We start from the raw sequence: 19,172 nt of genomic DNA, 5'->3' as shown, positions 1-19,172 counted from the left end.
ACACATGAAAGCCTGCATGGAGTTTGTTAAAAAACACCTGAAATACTCCAAGATGGTGAGAAATAAGATTATCTGGTCTGATGAGACCAAGATAGAAATTGTTGGCCTTAATTCTAAGTGGCATGTGTGGCGAAAACCAGGCACTGCTCATCACCTGTCCAATACAGTCCCAACAGTGAAGCATGGTGGTCGCAGCATCATGCTGTGGGGGTGTTTTTCAGTTGCAGGGACAGGGAGACTGGTTGCAATCGAAGGAAAGATGAATGCGGCCAAGTACAGGGATATCCTGGACGAAAACCTTCTCCAGAGTGCTCAGAAGCTCAGACTGGGCCGAAGGTTCACCTTCAAAAAAAGACAATGACCCTACGCACACAGCTAAAATACCAAAGGAGGGGCTTCAGAACAACTCTGTGACTGTTCTTGAATGGCCCAGCCAGAGCCCTGACTTGAACCCAATTGAGGATCTCTGGAAAGACCTGAAAATGGCTGCCCGCCAACGTTCACCATCCAACCTGACCGAACTGGAGAGGATCTGCAAGGAGGAATGGCAGATGATCCCCAAATCCAGGTGTGAAAAAGACTCATGGGTGTATTAGCTCGAAAGGGGGCTTCCACTAAATACTGAGCAAAGGGTCTGAATACTTATGGCTGTGTGATATTTCTGTTTTTCTTCTTGAATAAATCTGCAAACATTTCACCAATTCCATTTTTTTCTGCCAATATGGGGTGCTGTGTGTACATTAATGTGAAAAAAGAACTTAAATGATTTTAGCAAATGGCTGCAATATAAAAATGAGTGGATAATTTTAAGGGGGTCTGAAAACTTTCCGTACCCACTGTCGGCCAAGAAACCCGTGGAGACATTCCATATTACAAGATCTGAAGAACATACAGTATATGTGAGCTGTTAACAAGCAAAGGCTCGCAAAGTGAGATGAAGAGCTCTGGTGGACGCCCTCTGCCCCTCAAAGGGGTCAAGTGTATAGAGAAAGATAATATGTCACTTAAATACTATAACTTTTTTTTTTGTTAAACCAAAGATATTCATGGGTCAATGTGACCTACTGAATGTTCAACCATGTAAAAAAAAAAAAAAAAAAGTCAATGCTTAGGGTAGTGTGCTTAGTATAAGAGTCACGTTTTTTCCCTCCATTTTTTGTTATTGAAAAAAATTAAAAGGACTTCCGAGTTCTATTGTTTTTAATCTTTTTTGTAACGTATATATATATATTTTATTTTGATTAAGGCTATAAATTATATATGTCGAGAGTCGTCACATCGTGGCTCCCACATGCTCCTCCAGCCCACGTGGTTCCTACCCAAGTCAGATCGGATGTATGTTTTGTGTTTCTATGTGCGTGCCACCGTGGAGCTTTCTGCGTCATCTGCGCATGAGTGCAACGTTTCACCATTGACAACTTTATTGCACAAACCCGGAAGACAAAACGGGAGACGTGTCAGGAAAAAAAGAAAGAGGTCCATCTTAAATGCGCGATAGCCGCCCAACATAACTTATCCACGATATTGGATTTTCTCCTTTTTACGTTTGGCTGGAGTTATTTTCCTTTTAATATTTAGTTCAAAGAGCAGTACACGCTGTTCTCCTTGACCATGTTGACCAAATTTGAAACCAAGTCGGCCCGTGTCAAAGGTAAGCGTGAGCTAGTTGCAAGCGAGCTTTAACGGCTAACGTTAGCGAGCTGTACCATTATTACAACTGTATTGTATCCACATCTGTCTCTAAATGTACACATTTAGTATTTATTTGCCTAAAATCTGTTTTAATCACGCTAATCTTCCGGTCGCGATGTCTAAGAGTGAATGACTGCCCTACTTTTAACTTAGCGTTGAGAATGATACTATATCTGTGTTTCGTTCGTTGTTTTAATTTTATCGTATATTTGTTTTTGTTTGTTTGTTTGTTTTGTTTTTACACGTGTGATTGTTACGTTTCAGGCCTAAGTTTCCACCCAAAGAGGCCGTGGGTTCTTGCGAGTTTGCACAACGGTGTCATCCAGCTGTGGGACTATCGCATGTGCACCCTCATTGACAAGTTTGACGAGCATGATGGTAAAATATAATTATATCTTTTTTTTTTTTTTTTTTAATCAGACAGATCGAGATGGATGGACTGATGTGTGTGTGGGGGAATAAACGATGATTTCAAACTGTCCCCGAATACAACGACAGACGGGCAAACTTACCCCCCACCCTCCCCCAAACAACAACAAAAAATAATTTTCTAATTTCTTCTAGAGGGGAAAACGGTAAAATTTCTTTCAGAGGAAAAAAAAAATCATTTCTTTTATTAGGGGCAAAAAAGGTCAACTTTAGGGGGAGGACATTCTTTTAGAAGAACAATTTCTTTTTCAAACATCCATCCATTTCCTGAGCCGCTTATCCCCACAAGGGAGTGTTCACTCCATTGTATTTGGATGTAACTTGTGTATGTTGTCCCACAGGTCCGGTTCGAGGAATTGATTTCCATAAACAGCAGCCTCTGTTTGTGTCTGGAGGAGACGACTACAAAATAAAGGTGTTCATGATATGTGGTTGTTTGTAGTTGTTATACTGGCTCTCTGTGAAACCAATTAGTTCCTTTAAAAAATATATATATATATTTTATTTTATTTTTTACATATTTGAAAAGTAGCTAATCTTTGTTTTGACAAGGTGTGGAACTACAAGCTGAGACGCTGCCTCTTCACCTTGCTCGGACACCTGGACTACATCAGGACCACCTTCTTCCACCATGTGAGTTATTCTCCCACTTGCAGACTTCTGGAGAAGCCTTTCCCAAACTTCTTAAAGGGGACATATGGAAAATTGATTTATTAATTTCTTATTGCTTGCAAATAGGTGGTAATGTGTGAAAGTAGCCCTCAGCACCCCGATAGCTTTTGGTGTTTCCCCAGTGCTTATTAATTTTCAGTACCGTTTATCCTAACTAGGGTCGCGGGCGTGCTGGTGCCTATCCCAGCAGTCTTTGGGCGAGAGGCGGGGTACACCCTGAACTGGTCGCCAGTCAATCGCAGGGCACATACAGTATAAACAAACAACCATTCGAACTCACATTCACACCTAAGGGCAATTTAGAATCCTTAATCAACCTACCGTGAATGTTTTTGGGATGTGGGAGGAAACCGGCGTACCCGGGGAAAACCCACGCAGGCACGGGGAGAACATGCAAACTCCCCACAGACTGGGCCGGATTTGAACCCCGGGTCTCAAAACTCTGAGGCAGATGTGCTAACAAGTCGTCCCCCGTGCCGCCCTGTTTATCACTGTAACATGGGAAATATTGCCAAAACATCCACCCATTCATATGCTCCTCTTCTAGGAGTACCCCTGGATTCTGAGTGCCTCCGACGACCAGACCATTCGCATCTGGAACTGGCAGTCCAGGACTTGTGTCTGGTAAATTAAATAAACTTGATATGGAACAATGGTGCTCAAATGTAAAATAATCATTCCTCACTGCCCCTCTTCGTGTCCACAGTGTGCTGACGGGCCACAACCACTACGTCATGTGCGCTCAGTTCCACCCCTCGGAGGACCTGGTCGTGTCGGCCAGCCTGGACCAGACCGTGCGAGTGTGGGATATCTCCGGTGAGGGCTTTTAGGTGTCTGCGGAGCGCAGGAGGCTGGGCGAGATTTGGGGAGTGTACAATGGGTATGCAAGGTGAACACACCAATGTTGAAATGCATGGTTTTTCTGTTAACAAGGTACTAAAAAAAATATATATATATATATATATCCCTCAGAAATTCATCCACCCAAAAAATCTGTATAATTAAACTGGGGGTTGGATAGAAATATTTTTGAAAAACTACAAGTTCAGCATTCAGTCTTTCTGCATAGCATGGCACATGTTGACTTAGTTGCCGAAGCTTCCTTACGTAAGCAGAAATGCTGTATCCCCAATTAAAAAATATTAGACAGAAAAATATACAAATATTATTTTTTTTAATGCTAAACAAAAAAATAAATATAAATAAATACAGATGAAAAATATGCAAACACTGGGGAGGGGGGGAGGGGGGAAGAAAATTATTGGGTAAAATCTTTTTGGGTGCAAAAATATATTCAGATGAAAAATACCATAAACATTTACATAAGAAAATGAGATGGGGGTGGGGGAGATTTGTAAATGGAATAATTTATTTAACCAGAAGTACAAAATTAGTAGCTGGCTAAATAACTATTGAGAGATAACAGAATATTAAGATAAAATGTGCAAAAGTATGACAGAGCCAAAAAAATAGAACAAATTATATGCTTTACAAAAACATTGACTAAAATATCCAAATTAAAATAATAAAACACTGGGAAAAGAAAGCAAAATATAAAACAAGACGTTAGATGGAAGATTACACAAATATAAGATGTAAAATGCCAAAATTTGATATGTAAAATACAATCTTCGGAAGAAAATACTATGTTAGGGGTACAAAAGTAGAAATAAAATACTAAATACTTTTAGCAAAGAGTTTGAAAACAATTTATCATGTTGTCATTTTAATCCTATGAGAAAAATCTAGTAATTCAACAGATGTGTGTTCGCTTTATCAGATGAGAAACAGGCTGAAACGGGACGTAGAATTCACGTCCCGGCCTTCCTCTTCCTCTCTGACTTGTATAGGACAAACTCTGCGGGCTGAATGTGCAAACACCCCCTCCCAGTAAAGTTGTATTGATCATTATGTGACTTTTAATCACATTTGATGAGCGAGGAGGTGTTTGTATTCCTCTGCATGCTTCTTGATGTCTTTGCTGTCTGTTTTTCCCTTTTGGAAGTAACCATTAACCCCTCCTTACACCTTTCACCCATCTGTTTGTAAGCTCACTGGGCATTGTTTGCATGTCTTGGTGTCCACTCACACTTACATTTCTACTCACATGACAGAATACTACATTTTTATTTCTTATACGGCATATAAAGGGCAAAAACACAGCATCCAGGACTACTTGCCTTTCTGCAATTCCTCAGGTCTGATATTTTAGGGGTTTTAGCTTATATACTGCATGACATTTGCACCAAGCTAACACAAAGTATAGTTTATATTGTATTATTGTTAACAACTTTATGCTAACCAGGATTTTAAAGTAGCATGCGACTCATCAGGCACGCATGAGCATTCAAGTAAAATAACATCACGCTCTTCACATCCAAAGCCCCATCAGAGGACGTCTTTACAATGCCAACCATCACCACCCACGCCCACCCTAATGTGCCCCCTTATCCACTGCCCTCCCTGGAAACATCCACACTTGCACACGGGTTCCTAGTTCCATCCCATTTTCCCGTCATTTCTTCTCACTGCCGAACCAGATGCTCACCACATTGTTTGTTCAGGCGGGAGTCATCACCAACGCAAGCTTCTCAGTCCAACCCAATAATTTTTTCCCCCTCGCTAACCCAATCAGACGCCATTTGCAGGCAGAGCAAACATTTGTGATGTCTCCATCCTGAGTGTGTGTCCGCTGGTCCAGCAGTCAGCCAAACTTCACTGCTTCTTATTGTCGCCTTTTTATCTGTCATATTTGTTGTATTTGTTTAATTTTTTTGTTGACTATTTTCTTCCCTCCCAAACATTATGTTCGCCTTCCCGCACGCCCCACCCGCGACTCTGAATGTCGGTTGCAGGTCTGAGGAAGAAGAACTTGTCACCTGGCGCCGTGGAGACGGAGGTCCGCGGCATTTCCGGCGTTGACCTGTTCGGTGCCTCCGACGCAGTCGTCAAGCACGTGCTTGAGGTGAATGGGGGTGCGCTAATACCGCTGCTGTCGCGTTAAGAAATGGAGACGTTTGTCATTGTTTCCTCTAAAGAGTCAGTTGGGTTGCTAGTAAGTAGTGTTTTCGAAGCCTCTCAACCTTAAAACGGAAACATTTTGTATACACATACAGAGGTCCTTAATTGACGACGGTCTGACATGCAAGATTTTGAGGTTAGGAACGGTGTGCAATGCATTCCCTTGTTTTTCACAAGCACTTGATGCCTATAGATGCCACAAAATTACATCAAAGCACTAAGAAGAGCCTCAACTCATTTCAACATAGCTCCTCGGTACCAAGATGGTACCAAAGCAACACTTTTGTATTGAACTGGGCTTTGGCCCGAGCACAAAACTGCAAATAGGTGAATCTGCAAATTGTGAATGCGAGTGGGGAACACTGTATTTTTAATAAGGAATTGAAAATTGCATTAGCGTGGGTTAGTGAAAGTCTACAGCATTTGAGTGAGGTTGCCACCATATAAAAGGAACCAAAGTTTCCCTGTATTATGTAAAATACATATTATGTTTGTCTGAGACTAAACAATCCTTCACGACGCCTGGGTATGTAGCTCTGAGAGTCTTGAAGCTGGAACACCGGGCATTTTAAAAAAAAAAATTTTTTTTGGGTAAATTATTAACCTTGAAGTTGGAACAACACACTAGGGAATTAAATTTTTTTATAATATAATTATTATTAAATATGTTAATACAATTACTATTACATATACAGATTGTTGGGTCTCTGGTGTGCCTGCGCACCTATCAAGTGTGAAACTAAACGACAAAGTCTTTAGTGAGCCTCCCAATTTCTTCAAATGTCTGTGATCGAACCATTCATAATTTTGCCTCATTGTGACATCACAATTTGGCTAATTTGCATAATACGGCCCCCATGGAGAGTTTCTCTACCAATGACTTGGCAGGTAGGCTGGGCAAAGGTCCACCATTTTTAAGCGGCTGCCATACTACACAAAACACTACTATGACAAAGCTTTAAAGCGAAGCAGAACTTTCGTGTTAGCACAGATTAAAGTTTGCTAACAGCATTATTTTCTGAGAAACGGCACACACTCTTGTAGTGCTGCACCGATTTACAAAGTGTCACTCGATAGCTTGGTGATGAAGTTCTGCCTCCACTAGTGAAAATGAAGTCAATTCTTTCTGGGTGTTGACTTTTTCAGCCTCTGGACTCAACAAGTAGCCACGCCAAAGCTCCGCCCATCGTCGTCATAACAAAAGCCGTTCTTGCATTGACACAACCCAAAGTAGAGGAGAATTCACTATATGTGCACTGTCATGTGACCAATCCTGGAAAGCGGGATTGCTGATAGCATAGCTATGGTTTGATTACATCTTTTGAAGCCAAAGCTCCCCCCCAAAAATATTTATGGCTTGTCTTTGAAAAAAAAGTTAAATACATACTTATTTATCCAAATATGATGTGATATATATGGCTCTGGTGAAATGCTAAAAAAACGACATAGACATTTGAAGTTACTATGGTTGCTTTTGTCACGGCTACCTTAGCCATTCATCCGAACCGAGACGAAGTGCTTAGACCCGTTTTGCCGAACGGCAAAGCAGGTTGCACATATACCGATAGGGAACAGTAGCTCATTTGCATGAGACTGTACCGTCCCCTTACTGTGAACTGTTTTTAAATCTTGCAATGCTTCACCACCAGTGTGACTTAAACTGAGAGCTGTGTCTTTTGTCCAGGGTCACGACCGAGGCGTCAACTGGGCCGCCTTCCATCCCAGCATGCCTCTCATCGTTTCAGGTGCTGATGACCGGCAGGTCAAGATCTGGAGGATGAATGGTAAGAATACAATAGCATAGCGCTTGATTGCCGTATGTGCAAATTGAGATCAGTACGGACACATCTTGGCCGTATAAAATGCCTTCTGTTGTGAATTGGTGCTATAGAAATAAAAAACATTTTAATTGGAGTTGTGCGTCTCAAAAATGGCAAGTGGTAGGTCTGCGTCAGGGTGGAAAGATTTTTAACAAAGGATTCCTGACAAATGACAATTTTGTGTTGTAAACATTACAAAACGTAATCCAGTGCTCACTGAAGTATATCTATAAAATGTATTTCCTGAAAGTAGAAAGAAGATAAGCGTTTAGGGCATATGCTTCAATTTAGTTAGCGTAATTAATCACAATTACGTAACAAAACTTTCAAAATGGTTCTCCTTCCACCTCCAGAGTCCAAGGCGTGGGAGCTTGACACGTGCCGTGGCCACTACAACAACGTCTCCTGTGCAGTGTTCCACCCACGCCAGGAGCTCATCCTGTCAAACTCTGAGGACAAGAGCATACGGGTGTGGGACATGTCCAAGAGGACCGGCGTGCAGACATTCCGCCGGGACCACGACCGCTTCTGGGTGTTGGGAGCACACCCCAACCTCAACCTCTTTGCTGCAGGTACATTGTTCCCACGCTATATTTCAATCCATCCATTGTGCCACAGTTATTGAAGATTTTTAAGACAATCTAGGTACATACGATCACATTGATAACTTTTTTTTTTATTTATTTAAAGTAATAAGCCGGGAGCGACGTTTGCGTTACTTCCGGTTTATGGTAAAATTCGATTTGATTGTTAAAATCAAACTGTCTCAAAGGGCACCACGTAAAGTTTTTCAAGTTTAACTTTAGGCGAAATGGCGACAAACCTTTTTAAATTCAGAGAACACACAAAATACGACCATGAGTGGAATTTTATGTTATATTTAATGAAACGCACAACTACAAACTACAACAAGAAAATAACACTAAGGGTAAACTAAAGAGAGGAAATAAGGCGTACGAACATTGAAATTAGGACATCGTGTGTGGTCGCTGGGCTAAACTAAAATCTGTTGAGTCAGAGCGAGAGTAGGCAAAGTTGGGATTTCGTATGAAGCTAGTAATTTCCCCACGATTATTACACACTGATGTACATCATAGTAAGGATTGCCGTGTCGACTCACGAACGCTGATCGGCTGGTCTTTGGGGGTGGTCTTCCTCCAGATCTCAGGCGGAAACGAAGGAGATTTGGTTGAAGAAAACCCAGATGCACAAAAAGAAAAAAGAAGTAGGAAAGGAAAGTTGTTGTCCCATTTGGGATGCGCTCATAACTTCCCTGCCGGTTGACCTGGTGGCGAGCCGAGCTCTGGCCCTTAGAGGCGTGCGGGATCGGTCAGGGATCCCAGCAGCTGCTCGTTGATGCCCCCGCCAACCGATCGTGGCTAGGGAAAGCGATTGGAGCCGCATGGTCGACTTATTCGATCTAAAATGCCGGCAGCCTGGTTGCAGCGGGCGTTCGCGCACGTGGTGGTGCCCGAGGACAAAAAGGGAACAAAAGAAGGGGGAGGGGTGGCCGGGGGCCACCCAGCTGGTGAGCTACCAGCACAGAAGGAAAAAGAAGCCTCAACTCAACTTTACTCCAGTTCTACTCTCCTGAGAGGTGTGAGTTTAGAGTTAAATACCCCAGGGGCAGGGCGTAGGAAGAGGGAGTGCCGACTTGGAGAAGACCACGCCCACCAGCCTGAATCCATCCATCCATCCATTTTCTGAGCCGCTTCTCCTCACTAGGGTCGCGGGCGTGCTGGAGCCTATCCCAGCTGTCATCGGGCAGGAGGCGGGGTACACCCTGAACTGTTTGCCAGCCAATCGCAGGGCACATACAAACAAACAACCATTCGTATTCACATTCACAATTTAGAGTTGTCAATTAACCTACCATGCATGTTTTTGGGATGTGGGAGGAAACGAGTGGCCGTAGAAAACCCACGCAGGCATGGGGAGAACATGCAAACTCCACACAGGCGGGGCCGGGGATTGAACCCCGCACCTCAGAACTGTGAGGCAGACGCTCTAACCAGTCGCCCACCGTGCCGCCCAGCCTGACTCTTGTCCACAAATTTGAGTATATAGGTTTTAAATTAATAATCTCAAACACTTCCAACTTGGGCGGCACGGTGGCCGACTGGTTAGAGCGTCTTTCCTCCCACATCCCAAAAACATGCATGAATTGGAGACTCTAAATTGCCTGTAGGTGTGCATGTTAGTGCGAATGGTTGTTTGTTTGTATGTGCCCTGCGATTGGCTGGCAACCACTTCAGGGTGTACCCCGCCTCCTGCCCGATGATAGCTGGCATAGGCTCCAGCACGCCCGCGACCCTTGTGAGGAGAAGCGGCTCAGAAAATGGATGGATGGACTTCCAACTTGAACAGCTTTCAAAATCATCGAGAGGACCTGTCAAAGTGAGAATTGGGACACATACACCAAGGCATACATTTGCAATATTTCTACAGTTTGCAAGGTATAAAAACGGACATTTTATCTTCTGTTAACAAACAAAGGCACGTCTACAAGTTCTGCTTGCTGTTCCTCTCAACGCCAGTGGGTGGCGCCTCACGCGCATGGCTGAATATTAACCACATAGTCTGCTTGAAGGGAGTGTCCCCCCAATCTTTTGGTCGGGGAAGGAGTCTTTTGAAGACAGGAATCAAGATTTGACGGGAAACTGCTAATTAGGTTTAGGTCCACTTGACGTACACTAGGCATTGTCCTAGTCACCGTCTCACAGCAGGGCAGCGTGGAGGAGTGGGAGTTCTCAGGTGGTCGCGAGTCTGTGTGACGCCTCAAAGTAGCGGGGTGCATGTCCGCTACATGCCGTAACAAGAAGAGGCAAAGAAGGTCCTTCTAACTCCAGTAATAGTTGTTGTTCCCACAGAACATAGAGAATAGAGGCCTGTGAGTAATGTTGTTTGCTGTTTTGGCATGCATTTCTGCTCCATATTTTATTTATTTAACCTTTATTCATCCAGGCAATTGAGAACATATTCTCATTTCCAATGCTGACTTGGCTGCAGACAGCGGAGTAAAACAAAACAAAATAATAAATAAATGTGGAGACAAGTATGAGTTAAAGTATCAGTTGTTTTAAGGTATGTAATTTCTGTAACACACCAATTATCGATACTCCACCTATGGCATTTTGCTTTTTATGTTAATATTTAGATAGCACACTTTCGTTAAATGAAATATAATTTTTAATTGAACCTTTTAGTTTGTTTACAATGTTTATCTTTTGTTTACGTGTCAGTTTTATGGTAAACTTCAACTTGGAAGGACAAGTTAACAGCCTGAAGCAAGCTCGCTTTGCATCTTATTTGAAGAACTGTGAGCGGGACTCTTATCATTTCTTCAAAGTAATGTAACGTGATAGTCTCATGTATTGCCAACGACAGAAATAATGAAGGAATGCGTGTTGAGTTTTTTTTTTTTTTTATTTTTTATTTTTTTTTTTTTTTTTTATATGGTCTCCGTGGCTTTTCACCTATCGTGGAACTGAAACGTATCCACTGTGATAAAGTGGGTTCACTGTATTGTAATCGCTCCACAAAGGATGGAGATGACTGGAATATGCAAGCTTGTTTTTCCCATTTAAATTAACATTCAACGTTATCCTCCAGGCCATGACAGTGGCATGATTGTGTTCAAGCTGGAGCGCGAGCGTCCGGCGTACGCCGTCCATGGCAACATGCTCTACTACGTCAAGGAGCGCTTCCTGCGCCAGCTGGACTTCAACAGCAGCAAGGACACTGCTGTCATGCAACTGCGCAGGTAGCCGATTAGCAGCAGCGAGCTCAGTTGGTTTCACAATGTGCAAACGAGTGTCACAAATATGTCTTCTTTTCGCAGTGGCTCCAAGTTTCCGGTGTTCAGCATGTCTTACAACCCCGCTGAGAATGCCGTGCTACTCTGCACTGTGAGTGTCCTTGCTCATTGATCGCTATACTGCAAAAATTGGGCTTAGAAGAAAAAAACAAGAAGTCATGAAATAAGGAGTTTATTTCTCGCTCAAAGTTATCTGCCAGTAGAACAGGAAAGTTGACAAGATCTCTTACAAGAAACATAGCTAGCTGTAAAAAAAAAAAAAAAAAAATAATAATGTCTTAAAACATGTATTTATAGCTCGTGCACGTGATAAAAACTTAATTCCCTGCAGTGTCTCCATTGTGGAGGGCCCGTGCAGGGCATGGCTGTGGCGTGTTGGATGAGACTGTTTCGCCGCTGCCTTGGCATAGGCGGGCCCTCACAATGGAGACACTTAGAGGAATGAGAAGTGTTTGTTACTTGCGCTAGCTCATGAGTTACCTGGCTAGCAGGCTAACAAGCCAGCTAGCTCGAAAGTACAGAGTCAGCGTGTGGGGGCACACTGCAGACGCACTGTATCCCAAATAACACAAAACACTTGAGGGAAGTTGTATTGTGTGTTCATGGGACGCAATACTCTTTATTTCCTTCAGAGGGCGACCAATCTGGAGAACAGCACCTATGACCTGTACACCATTCCCAAAGAGAGTGACTCTCAGAACCCTGATGGTATGGAAACAGTGCAGTGAATGACTCTTATTTAAAATGACAATGATGTAATGATGGTTCTGTCCTTCTCAGCACCCGAAGGAAAGCGGTCCTCTGGCCTGACAGCCGTGTGGGTGGCGAGGAACAGATTTGCCGTCCTTGACCGCATGCACTCTGTGAGTATCCTCATTCATTTTAGTTGGGGAAAACAAGATAATCCAAATATTCTAAGCCTGGATTTACACTACACACTTTAAGCGACAGTTATTAGGAATACATATCTGGTATGGTATATAGATATGGATATGCGAGTGCATCTGAATATTGTGGAAAACAAAATATTTCAATGCCACTTGGACCTGCAGTGTAAATCCAGCCAAATCATATTTGCATGCGTGCCTTGCCTCTTGCAGCTGCTCATCAAGAACCTGAAGAACGAGATTGTGAAGAAAGTGCAGGTGCCGAGCTGCGAGGAGATCTTCTACGCCGGCACCGGCTCGTTGCTGCTGCGGGACGCTGATGGCGTGACGCTGTTCGACGTGCAGCAGAAGCGCTCCCTGGCCACTGTCAAAATCGCCAAGGTCAAGTACGTGGTGTGGAGCGCTGACACCAGCCACGTGGCACTGCTGGCCAAGCACGGTTAGAACAGCCCACCGACCTACCTTCGACGGACTGTGTGTGTGACAATGAGCTAAATTGTTCCCTCGGCTGTTTGCTTTTCAGCCATTATGATCTGCAACCGCAAGCTGGAGAGCCTCTGCAACATACACGAGAACATCCGAGTGAAGAGCGGCGCCTGGGATGAGAGCGGCGTCTTCATTTACACCACCTCCAACCACATCAAATACGCCCTCACCTCAGGGTACGTGCACAGACATCACTCAGTTCACATACAAAGAGTGGACATGTATATCGGAGTTCAACATTCGCGCCCCCGCTATATGGTAGACTCGTTATACAAACACTCAACACAACGAATTGCTCCAATATTTGTGTACGGCTCAACCAACTCTGAGTTGACTGCGCACACAAGGATTTTCCCGCAATGACCATTCATGCACATCAAAGTCACTGTCAGCCGAGCCCCATGACCATACAAAAAGCTGTTAATGTCACAAAATCAAACACCTGTTTAACCTCATAGTCCAAAACTATTTTTTCAAGCGTTCGAGCTTGATAAAACGGTACGAACGTGACGTCATGATGGCAGGCGTTCCCCATATTCACATCCAGCAGTGCCCATCGTAGTCCACTTGTTTCACACAATTCCACCATGCACCCTACAGAAACACCTGTGTCACGTCATCCATCAGAATGCTTTTCAAGAGGCATTTGTGATGAAATCAATAAAACATTGGACTGAGGAAACCCATTTATATATGTGGAAAATAACCTGCAAGCACTTGCCTCACTTGGGATGATGCGGCTGTCTCCTTCAAAGAAGCATTTCAATGAATTATTTTTTTTTTTTTATAAAGTCTACTAAAATGTTACTCATTTGACTTTCAATGTAGGCAAAAATTACACTGCAGAATACATAGTAGTTCAGTGAGGAACTGTCATCACCTCCTGCACCAGACGTGTCTGGCCTTGGGCAGGCCGATGTGACCAAAATGTGGGTGGGCCAAAATCTGTCTGAAAATCAAAATTTTCATCAGAAAACGAGTCTAAAATTCCTTTTTTTTTTTTTTTTTTTTTCTGCAGACAGCACTTGTAAGTCCAGAACTATGGAATGAGTCCCAATGTTCACAGCATCAGAGTCCCTTTAACTTATCCCACAACAAGGGATAATCAGTGAGGATAACAGAGCCTTTGCTGACTTTGACCGAAAGAGAGGAAAAATGCTCAAATTGGGCCCAATTATTGACGTGTGTGCACCAGGCTGTAGCTGAATTTGTATTTTAACATGCATCTCTCCATTTAGTGATCATGGCATCATCAGGACGCTGGACCTTCCCATTTACGTTACCCGCGTGCGAGGCAACAACGTGTACTGCCTGGACAGGGAGTGCCGGCCGCGCGTCCTCACCATCGACCCCACAGAGTACCGCTTCAAACTGGCCCTGGTTAACCGTAAATATGACGAGGTGCGTCTGACAAGCGGCTTCACGACTTTGCGGAACCGCTGTAATGTCGAAGTCAGTGTGGCAGTTGTTTGACGCAGAGATTAGCATTCACCAACAGCATTATTAGCATTGGCTTCAGATATCCACCTCGTAAACACGCTACAGGGCTTCCTCGGTTTACAAGGTCCCCAACGGTTTTATTTATTTAATTTTTTTTACCTTTTCAGGTGCTTCATATGGTCCGTAACGCCAAGCTGGTGGGCCAATCCATAATTGCCTACCTCCAGAAGAAGGGATACCCTGAGGTGGCACTGCACTTTGTCAAGGACGAGAAGACTCGCTTCAGCCTTGCTCTGGAGTGCGGGAACATAGAAGTAAGGGTCACAGTTCCGGTTCCTCTCTTCCTTTGCGATATGTTGCAAGTTCATTGCCGCCGCTCTTGTTCAAGGTGGCACTGGAGGCGGCTAAGGCGCTGGACGAGCGCAGCTGCTGGGAGCGTCTGGGCGAGGCGGCTCTGTTGCAGGGCCACCACCAGGTAGTGGAGATGTGCTATCAGAGGACCAAGAACTTTGACAAGCTCACCTTCCTCTACCTCATCACCGGCAACCTGGCCAAGTTACGCAAAATGATGAAGATCGGTGAGGGCGAGAAATCTTTTTGATTGGTATGATAATCTTCCACAGTAGCTAAACTGTCCACCGTCTTCTTTCTTGGTAGCTGAGATTAGAAAAGACATGAGCGGCCACTACCAGGCAGCGCTCTACTTGGGAGATGTCAGCGAGAGAGTCCGTATCCTGAAGAACTGCGGTCAGAGTGAGTTAACACGAAAACCTAAGCCACATTGTGACTAAAATTACCAAGAAAGAACAAACCAAAAAGTGGTCTCCGCTTTGTTAAAGACGGTATGTGAAACATGACTTTTACGTTTAGTCATGTCCGAGGTGTCCATAAAAAGCCTTAATAGTCCTTTTAAAATGACAGTCCTTTAGTCAGTGGGCTTAAAAATATCTCAGAGACAATAAACAAGATAAAAATAATATAGAGTCCGTATCACCCACTCGTAGTCATCAAAGTTGCATTACCACAAAAGGCTCCAGTCAAGAGATTTTGAGCATGTAGACCCCGCTCCAAAAAGTTGCTGCACCTCTGCAAAGCGCCACGCTTCTTTTAACCTTTCCGAATTCTCACGCACTATTTCCTGCGGTCCAAACCGATGATCTACCGCACGTTCCTAGTTGCGAGGTAAAGTTCCCCCACAAGCAGGGTCGTCTTTCGGTCTTGATAATGTTCCAGAGACAAAATTTAGGTTGTGGTTTCCATAGTTGAAAGACACAATACAATGTTCCTCGTTCCACAATGGTTTCTTAAACATTTTCAGTTTTGGGGGGAAAAAGTTCCCACCATTAAGAGGACTTTAAAAAGCTCTTAAGTCTTAAATTGAACATGAAATTCTCCATGTTCAACTCGTGTTGTTGTTTTTTTCCCCCCCAGAGTCTCTGGCTTACCTGACTGCTGCCACACACGGACTGGATGAAGAAGCCGAGGCCCTCAAAGAGACGTTTGATCTGGAAAAGGAGACTGTAAATAGCCAAAATGACTCACAATAGTTGCGCATCACCACCACACCACCATTTGGCAGTAAGATTTAAAAACGTTCGTCACTTGCAGTTACCGGAGGTGGATCCCAACGCCCAGCTCCTGCAGCCACCACCACCAATCAACCCCCTCGACACCAACTGGCCCTTGCTCACTGTCTCCAAGGGCTTCTTCGAGGGAGCCATCGCAGCCAAGGGTAAAGGGGAACACAAAATGCGACGGAAGTCAAAGTCAGTGAGCTGCATGACATTGGTATGTTTGTTTTGTAGGGAAAGCAGGTCAGATGGCGGCCGACCTGGACATGGATTCCTCCGGAGCAGAAGGCTGGGGAGACGATGCCGAGCTTCAGCTGGATGAGGGTAAGTTCTCAAGTGGTATCCACATTTTTTTTTACCAAGTTGAACCATTTCTTTTTCATTAATAGCCCTGGAAAACACAAATATCATAGTCTTGACATAAATTAAAGCAGAAACATACAGGCCCTCGCTCACATTTTTTCACGGTGAAGCCAAATGTTCCATCCACAACAGATAGTGATGACTTTTTTCTGTCACCCATCTGTCTTAGGCAGTTTTTCCCAGCCTTTATTGCATCAAAACACATTTTCAGTTAAGTCTCAGCACACCACCAAACCAAAATGTCACAAAATGTATATACACTGAAATGATAGTCATCTTAATTTACTTGGTGTGAAATCTGGGCCTGTTTAGTGGTGTTAAATTACCATTTGTTCGCTCAGATGGCTTCATGGACGCTCAGGATGGCTTTGGCGACGAGGGTGGTGCCAAAGAAGATGGAGGAGGATGGGAAGTGGAGGAGGACCTGGACCTTCCACCAGAGCTGGTAGGAGATCCTTGCTGGACATGTAAATGCTTGGTGGGCTGGATTAAAGACCGGTGCAAGCCATATGTGGCCCGTGTGGCACACTTTGTTCACCCCTTGTGTATATGAAATATAAAAACCTCGCTAAATCCATTGTGTTCTACGCCATAAGGATTTGCCAGCCGGCGCAGGCGGATCGACAGAGGATGGCTTCTTCGTTCCACCCACCAAGGGAATGAGCCCCACACAGATGTGGTGCAACAATTCCCAGCTACCCGTGGACCACATCTTGGCAGGCTCCTTTGAGACCGCCATGAGAGTAAGTTGCCTTCTTACCAACGTCTACCAGGGTAGTGTTATACTAAACGTCGCCGCTTCCCTCCACAGCTGCTCCACGACCAAGTCGGAGTCGTCGACTTCGGTCCATACAAGTCGCTCTTCATGCAGACGCTGTCCAGGGGCCGCACCTGCTACCTGGCCCTGCCCTCTCTGCCCTGCCTGCGGGGCAACCCCCAGAGGAACTGGAAGGACTGCGGAGCCAAGCAGGGGCTGCCGGCCGTGGGCCTCCGCCTGGCCGACCTCATCGCCCGCCTGCAGCAGTGCTACCAGCTGACCACCACCGGGCGCTTCGAGGAGGCCGTGGAGCGCTTCCGAGCCATCCTGTTGTCAGTGCCGCTGCTGGTCGTTGACAACAAGCAAGAGATTGCCGAGGTGAGACGGCAACGTGGCGGATATTTTCAACAAATCGCTTTGTTCTGTGTGTTTTGGCCTCCATAGATGCTTAAGTATGGTTAAACCCCCACTACTTGGGTAGAGTAGTGAATAGCAGAGGGACCCTGTAAATGTACTGTCCATATTGGGTTTATTAATATAGAATTATATCATTAAATATCCCTGTTTTAGGCTCAGCAGTTGATCACCATTTGCAAGGAGTACATCGTGGGTCTGACAATGGAGACTGAGAGGAAGAAGTTGCCCAAAGACACACTGGACCAACAGAAGAGGCTCTGTGAGGTCAGGCTGACTCATCATTGTATTTATTTTATTTTATTTATTTATTGCCGGTCTCCTAACTGCGTGTTTGTTGTCCCGTACAGATGGCCGCCTATTTCACCCACTGCAACCTCCAGCCAGTCCACATGGTGCTGGTGTTGCGCACCGCTCTGAACCTCTTCTTCAAGCTGCGCAACTTCAAGACAGCCGCAGGCTTTGCGCGTCGCCTGCTCGAGCTCGGCCCCAAGCCCGACGTCGCGCAGCAGGTCACCAGTCAAACGTTTCACATTTACATTAAATCATGTTATTTTGCACCGGAATTCTTTATCATCATTCTCCCCTCTTAATTGACACGCTGCTCCGTCCACGTCTCAGCCAATATCAGACCATCCAAACGTCAAAAGATTCACCAAATGTGTGACAAAATTCATACTTTCCCCAGAATTCTTCATTTACCCCACAAATGAAACCTCATTCAAGTGAATGAGACATTAAACAAAAAGTTGCTCATCTTTTCCATTCCAACTTTAAATTGTTGAGCTTGAGGACATTTGTGAACTATTTTTTGGATTCTCCAATTTTTTTTGATAATTCCACATTTTCCAACATTCCCAAACGAATGCAGACATTTGACATCCTTCCACATTTGTCGACTAATTTGAACTTTTCCAACTTCAAAATATTCAGCTCATTCGGGACATCTTAGGAACTAGTTATCGCGTTCGAAGCGTTCACAATAAAATGCCGAAATTAAGATTTTACACATTTCTCAAACTAATTCATTCTATAGTTCAAATATTCTTTTAATTCCACAGCATTTCAGTTCAGCATCACCTCTTTTGCATTCACACACTATTTCTGCAGTGATGGCCTTCTCTAGTTTCTCTTGATATCATGTTAATGTTTTAAATTCCGCCCCCCCCATCCCCTCTCCCAACTCAGACACGCAAGATTATGGCGGCGTGTGAGAAGAACCTGACAGACGCCCACCAGCTGAACTACGACCCGCACAATCCGTTCGACCTTTGCGCCGCTTCCTTCGTCCCGCTGTACCGCGGCCGTCCTGTGGAGAAGTGCCCGCTGTCTGGGGCCTGCTACTGCCCCCCATACAAGGGCCAGGTGTGCCGGGTCACACAGGTAGGACGGAATAAAAGCAGACTGGCGTGATTTGATGGCCCTGAACATGATGCTAATCTTTAATTTCACTTCTCAGGTGACTGAGATCGGCAAGGATGTGATTGGTCTGCGCGTTAGTCCACTTCAGTTCCGTTGAGAAGACAGAAGGAAATATAATCTAATAAAAAAAAAACAACAACAATAGATATCTAATATGTATGCTAACCTTGCAATGTCTTTCAGCTATCTTAAGCAACTATCCTGCAAGAATGTTTTTTTGGGGCTTTATCACCTCTTGTGCAGTGGCTTTCATTCTGTGTCAAATTCATATAAAATCACTGCTATGTAAGGCGGGGAAAGAAATAAAGCACCTTGTCAAGTATGGGACAAATGCATTGAATGTGTATTTGTGTCCAGTTATAATGTGAATAAATGAGTAAA

The 19,172-nt window shown here is 44.3% G+C and overlaps 1 protein-coding gene across 1 annotated transcript; it reads left to right on the top strand.

Annotated features, from left to right (window-relative positions):
- Window positions 1–1,413: 1,413 nt before the first annotated feature.
- copa (COPI coat complex subunit alpha) lies at window positions 1,414–19,126 on the top strand. Its single transcript, XM_061797108.1, has 29 exons — window positions 1,414–1,651; window positions 1,957–2,070; window positions 2,463–2,536; window positions 2,674–2,754; window positions 3,341–3,417; window positions 3,500–3,609; window positions 5,649–5,758; window positions 7,499–7,598; window positions 7,988–8,206; window positions 11,247–11,397; window positions 11,476–11,542; window positions 12,084–12,159; window positions 12,232–12,314; window positions 12,552–12,777; window positions 12,862–13,000; window positions 14,063–14,225; window positions 14,432–14,578; window positions 14,653–14,842; window positions 14,922–15,017; window positions 15,696–15,784; window positions 15,873–15,996; window positions 16,070–16,159; window positions 16,540–16,643; window positions 16,795–16,941; window positions 17,010–17,333; window positions 17,526–17,636; window positions 17,720–17,881; window positions 18,558–18,752; window positions 18,829–19,126. The coding sequence occupies exons 1-29, from the start codon at window positions 1,612–1,614 to the stop codon at window positions 18,886–18,888; spliced, it is 3,669 nt and encodes a 1,222-aa protein (XP_061653092.1). The 5' UTR covers window positions 1,414–1,611; the 3' UTR covers window positions 18,889–19,126.
- The last annotated feature ends 46 nt before the right edge of the window (window positions 19,127–19,172 follow it).

This window comes from Phyllopteryx taeniolatus, chromosome 14 (assembly GCF_024500385.1).
Source record: "Phyllopteryx taeniolatus isolate TA_2022b chromosome 14, UOR_Ptae_1.2, whole genome shotgun sequence".
Taxonomy (NCBI): Eukaryota; Metazoa; Chordata; class Actinopteri; order Syngnathiformes; family Syngnathidae; genus Phyllopteryx; species Phyllopteryx taeniolatus.
Note: the sequence above shows the minus strand (reverse complement) of the source record. Positions and strands in the feature narration are given on the sequence as shown.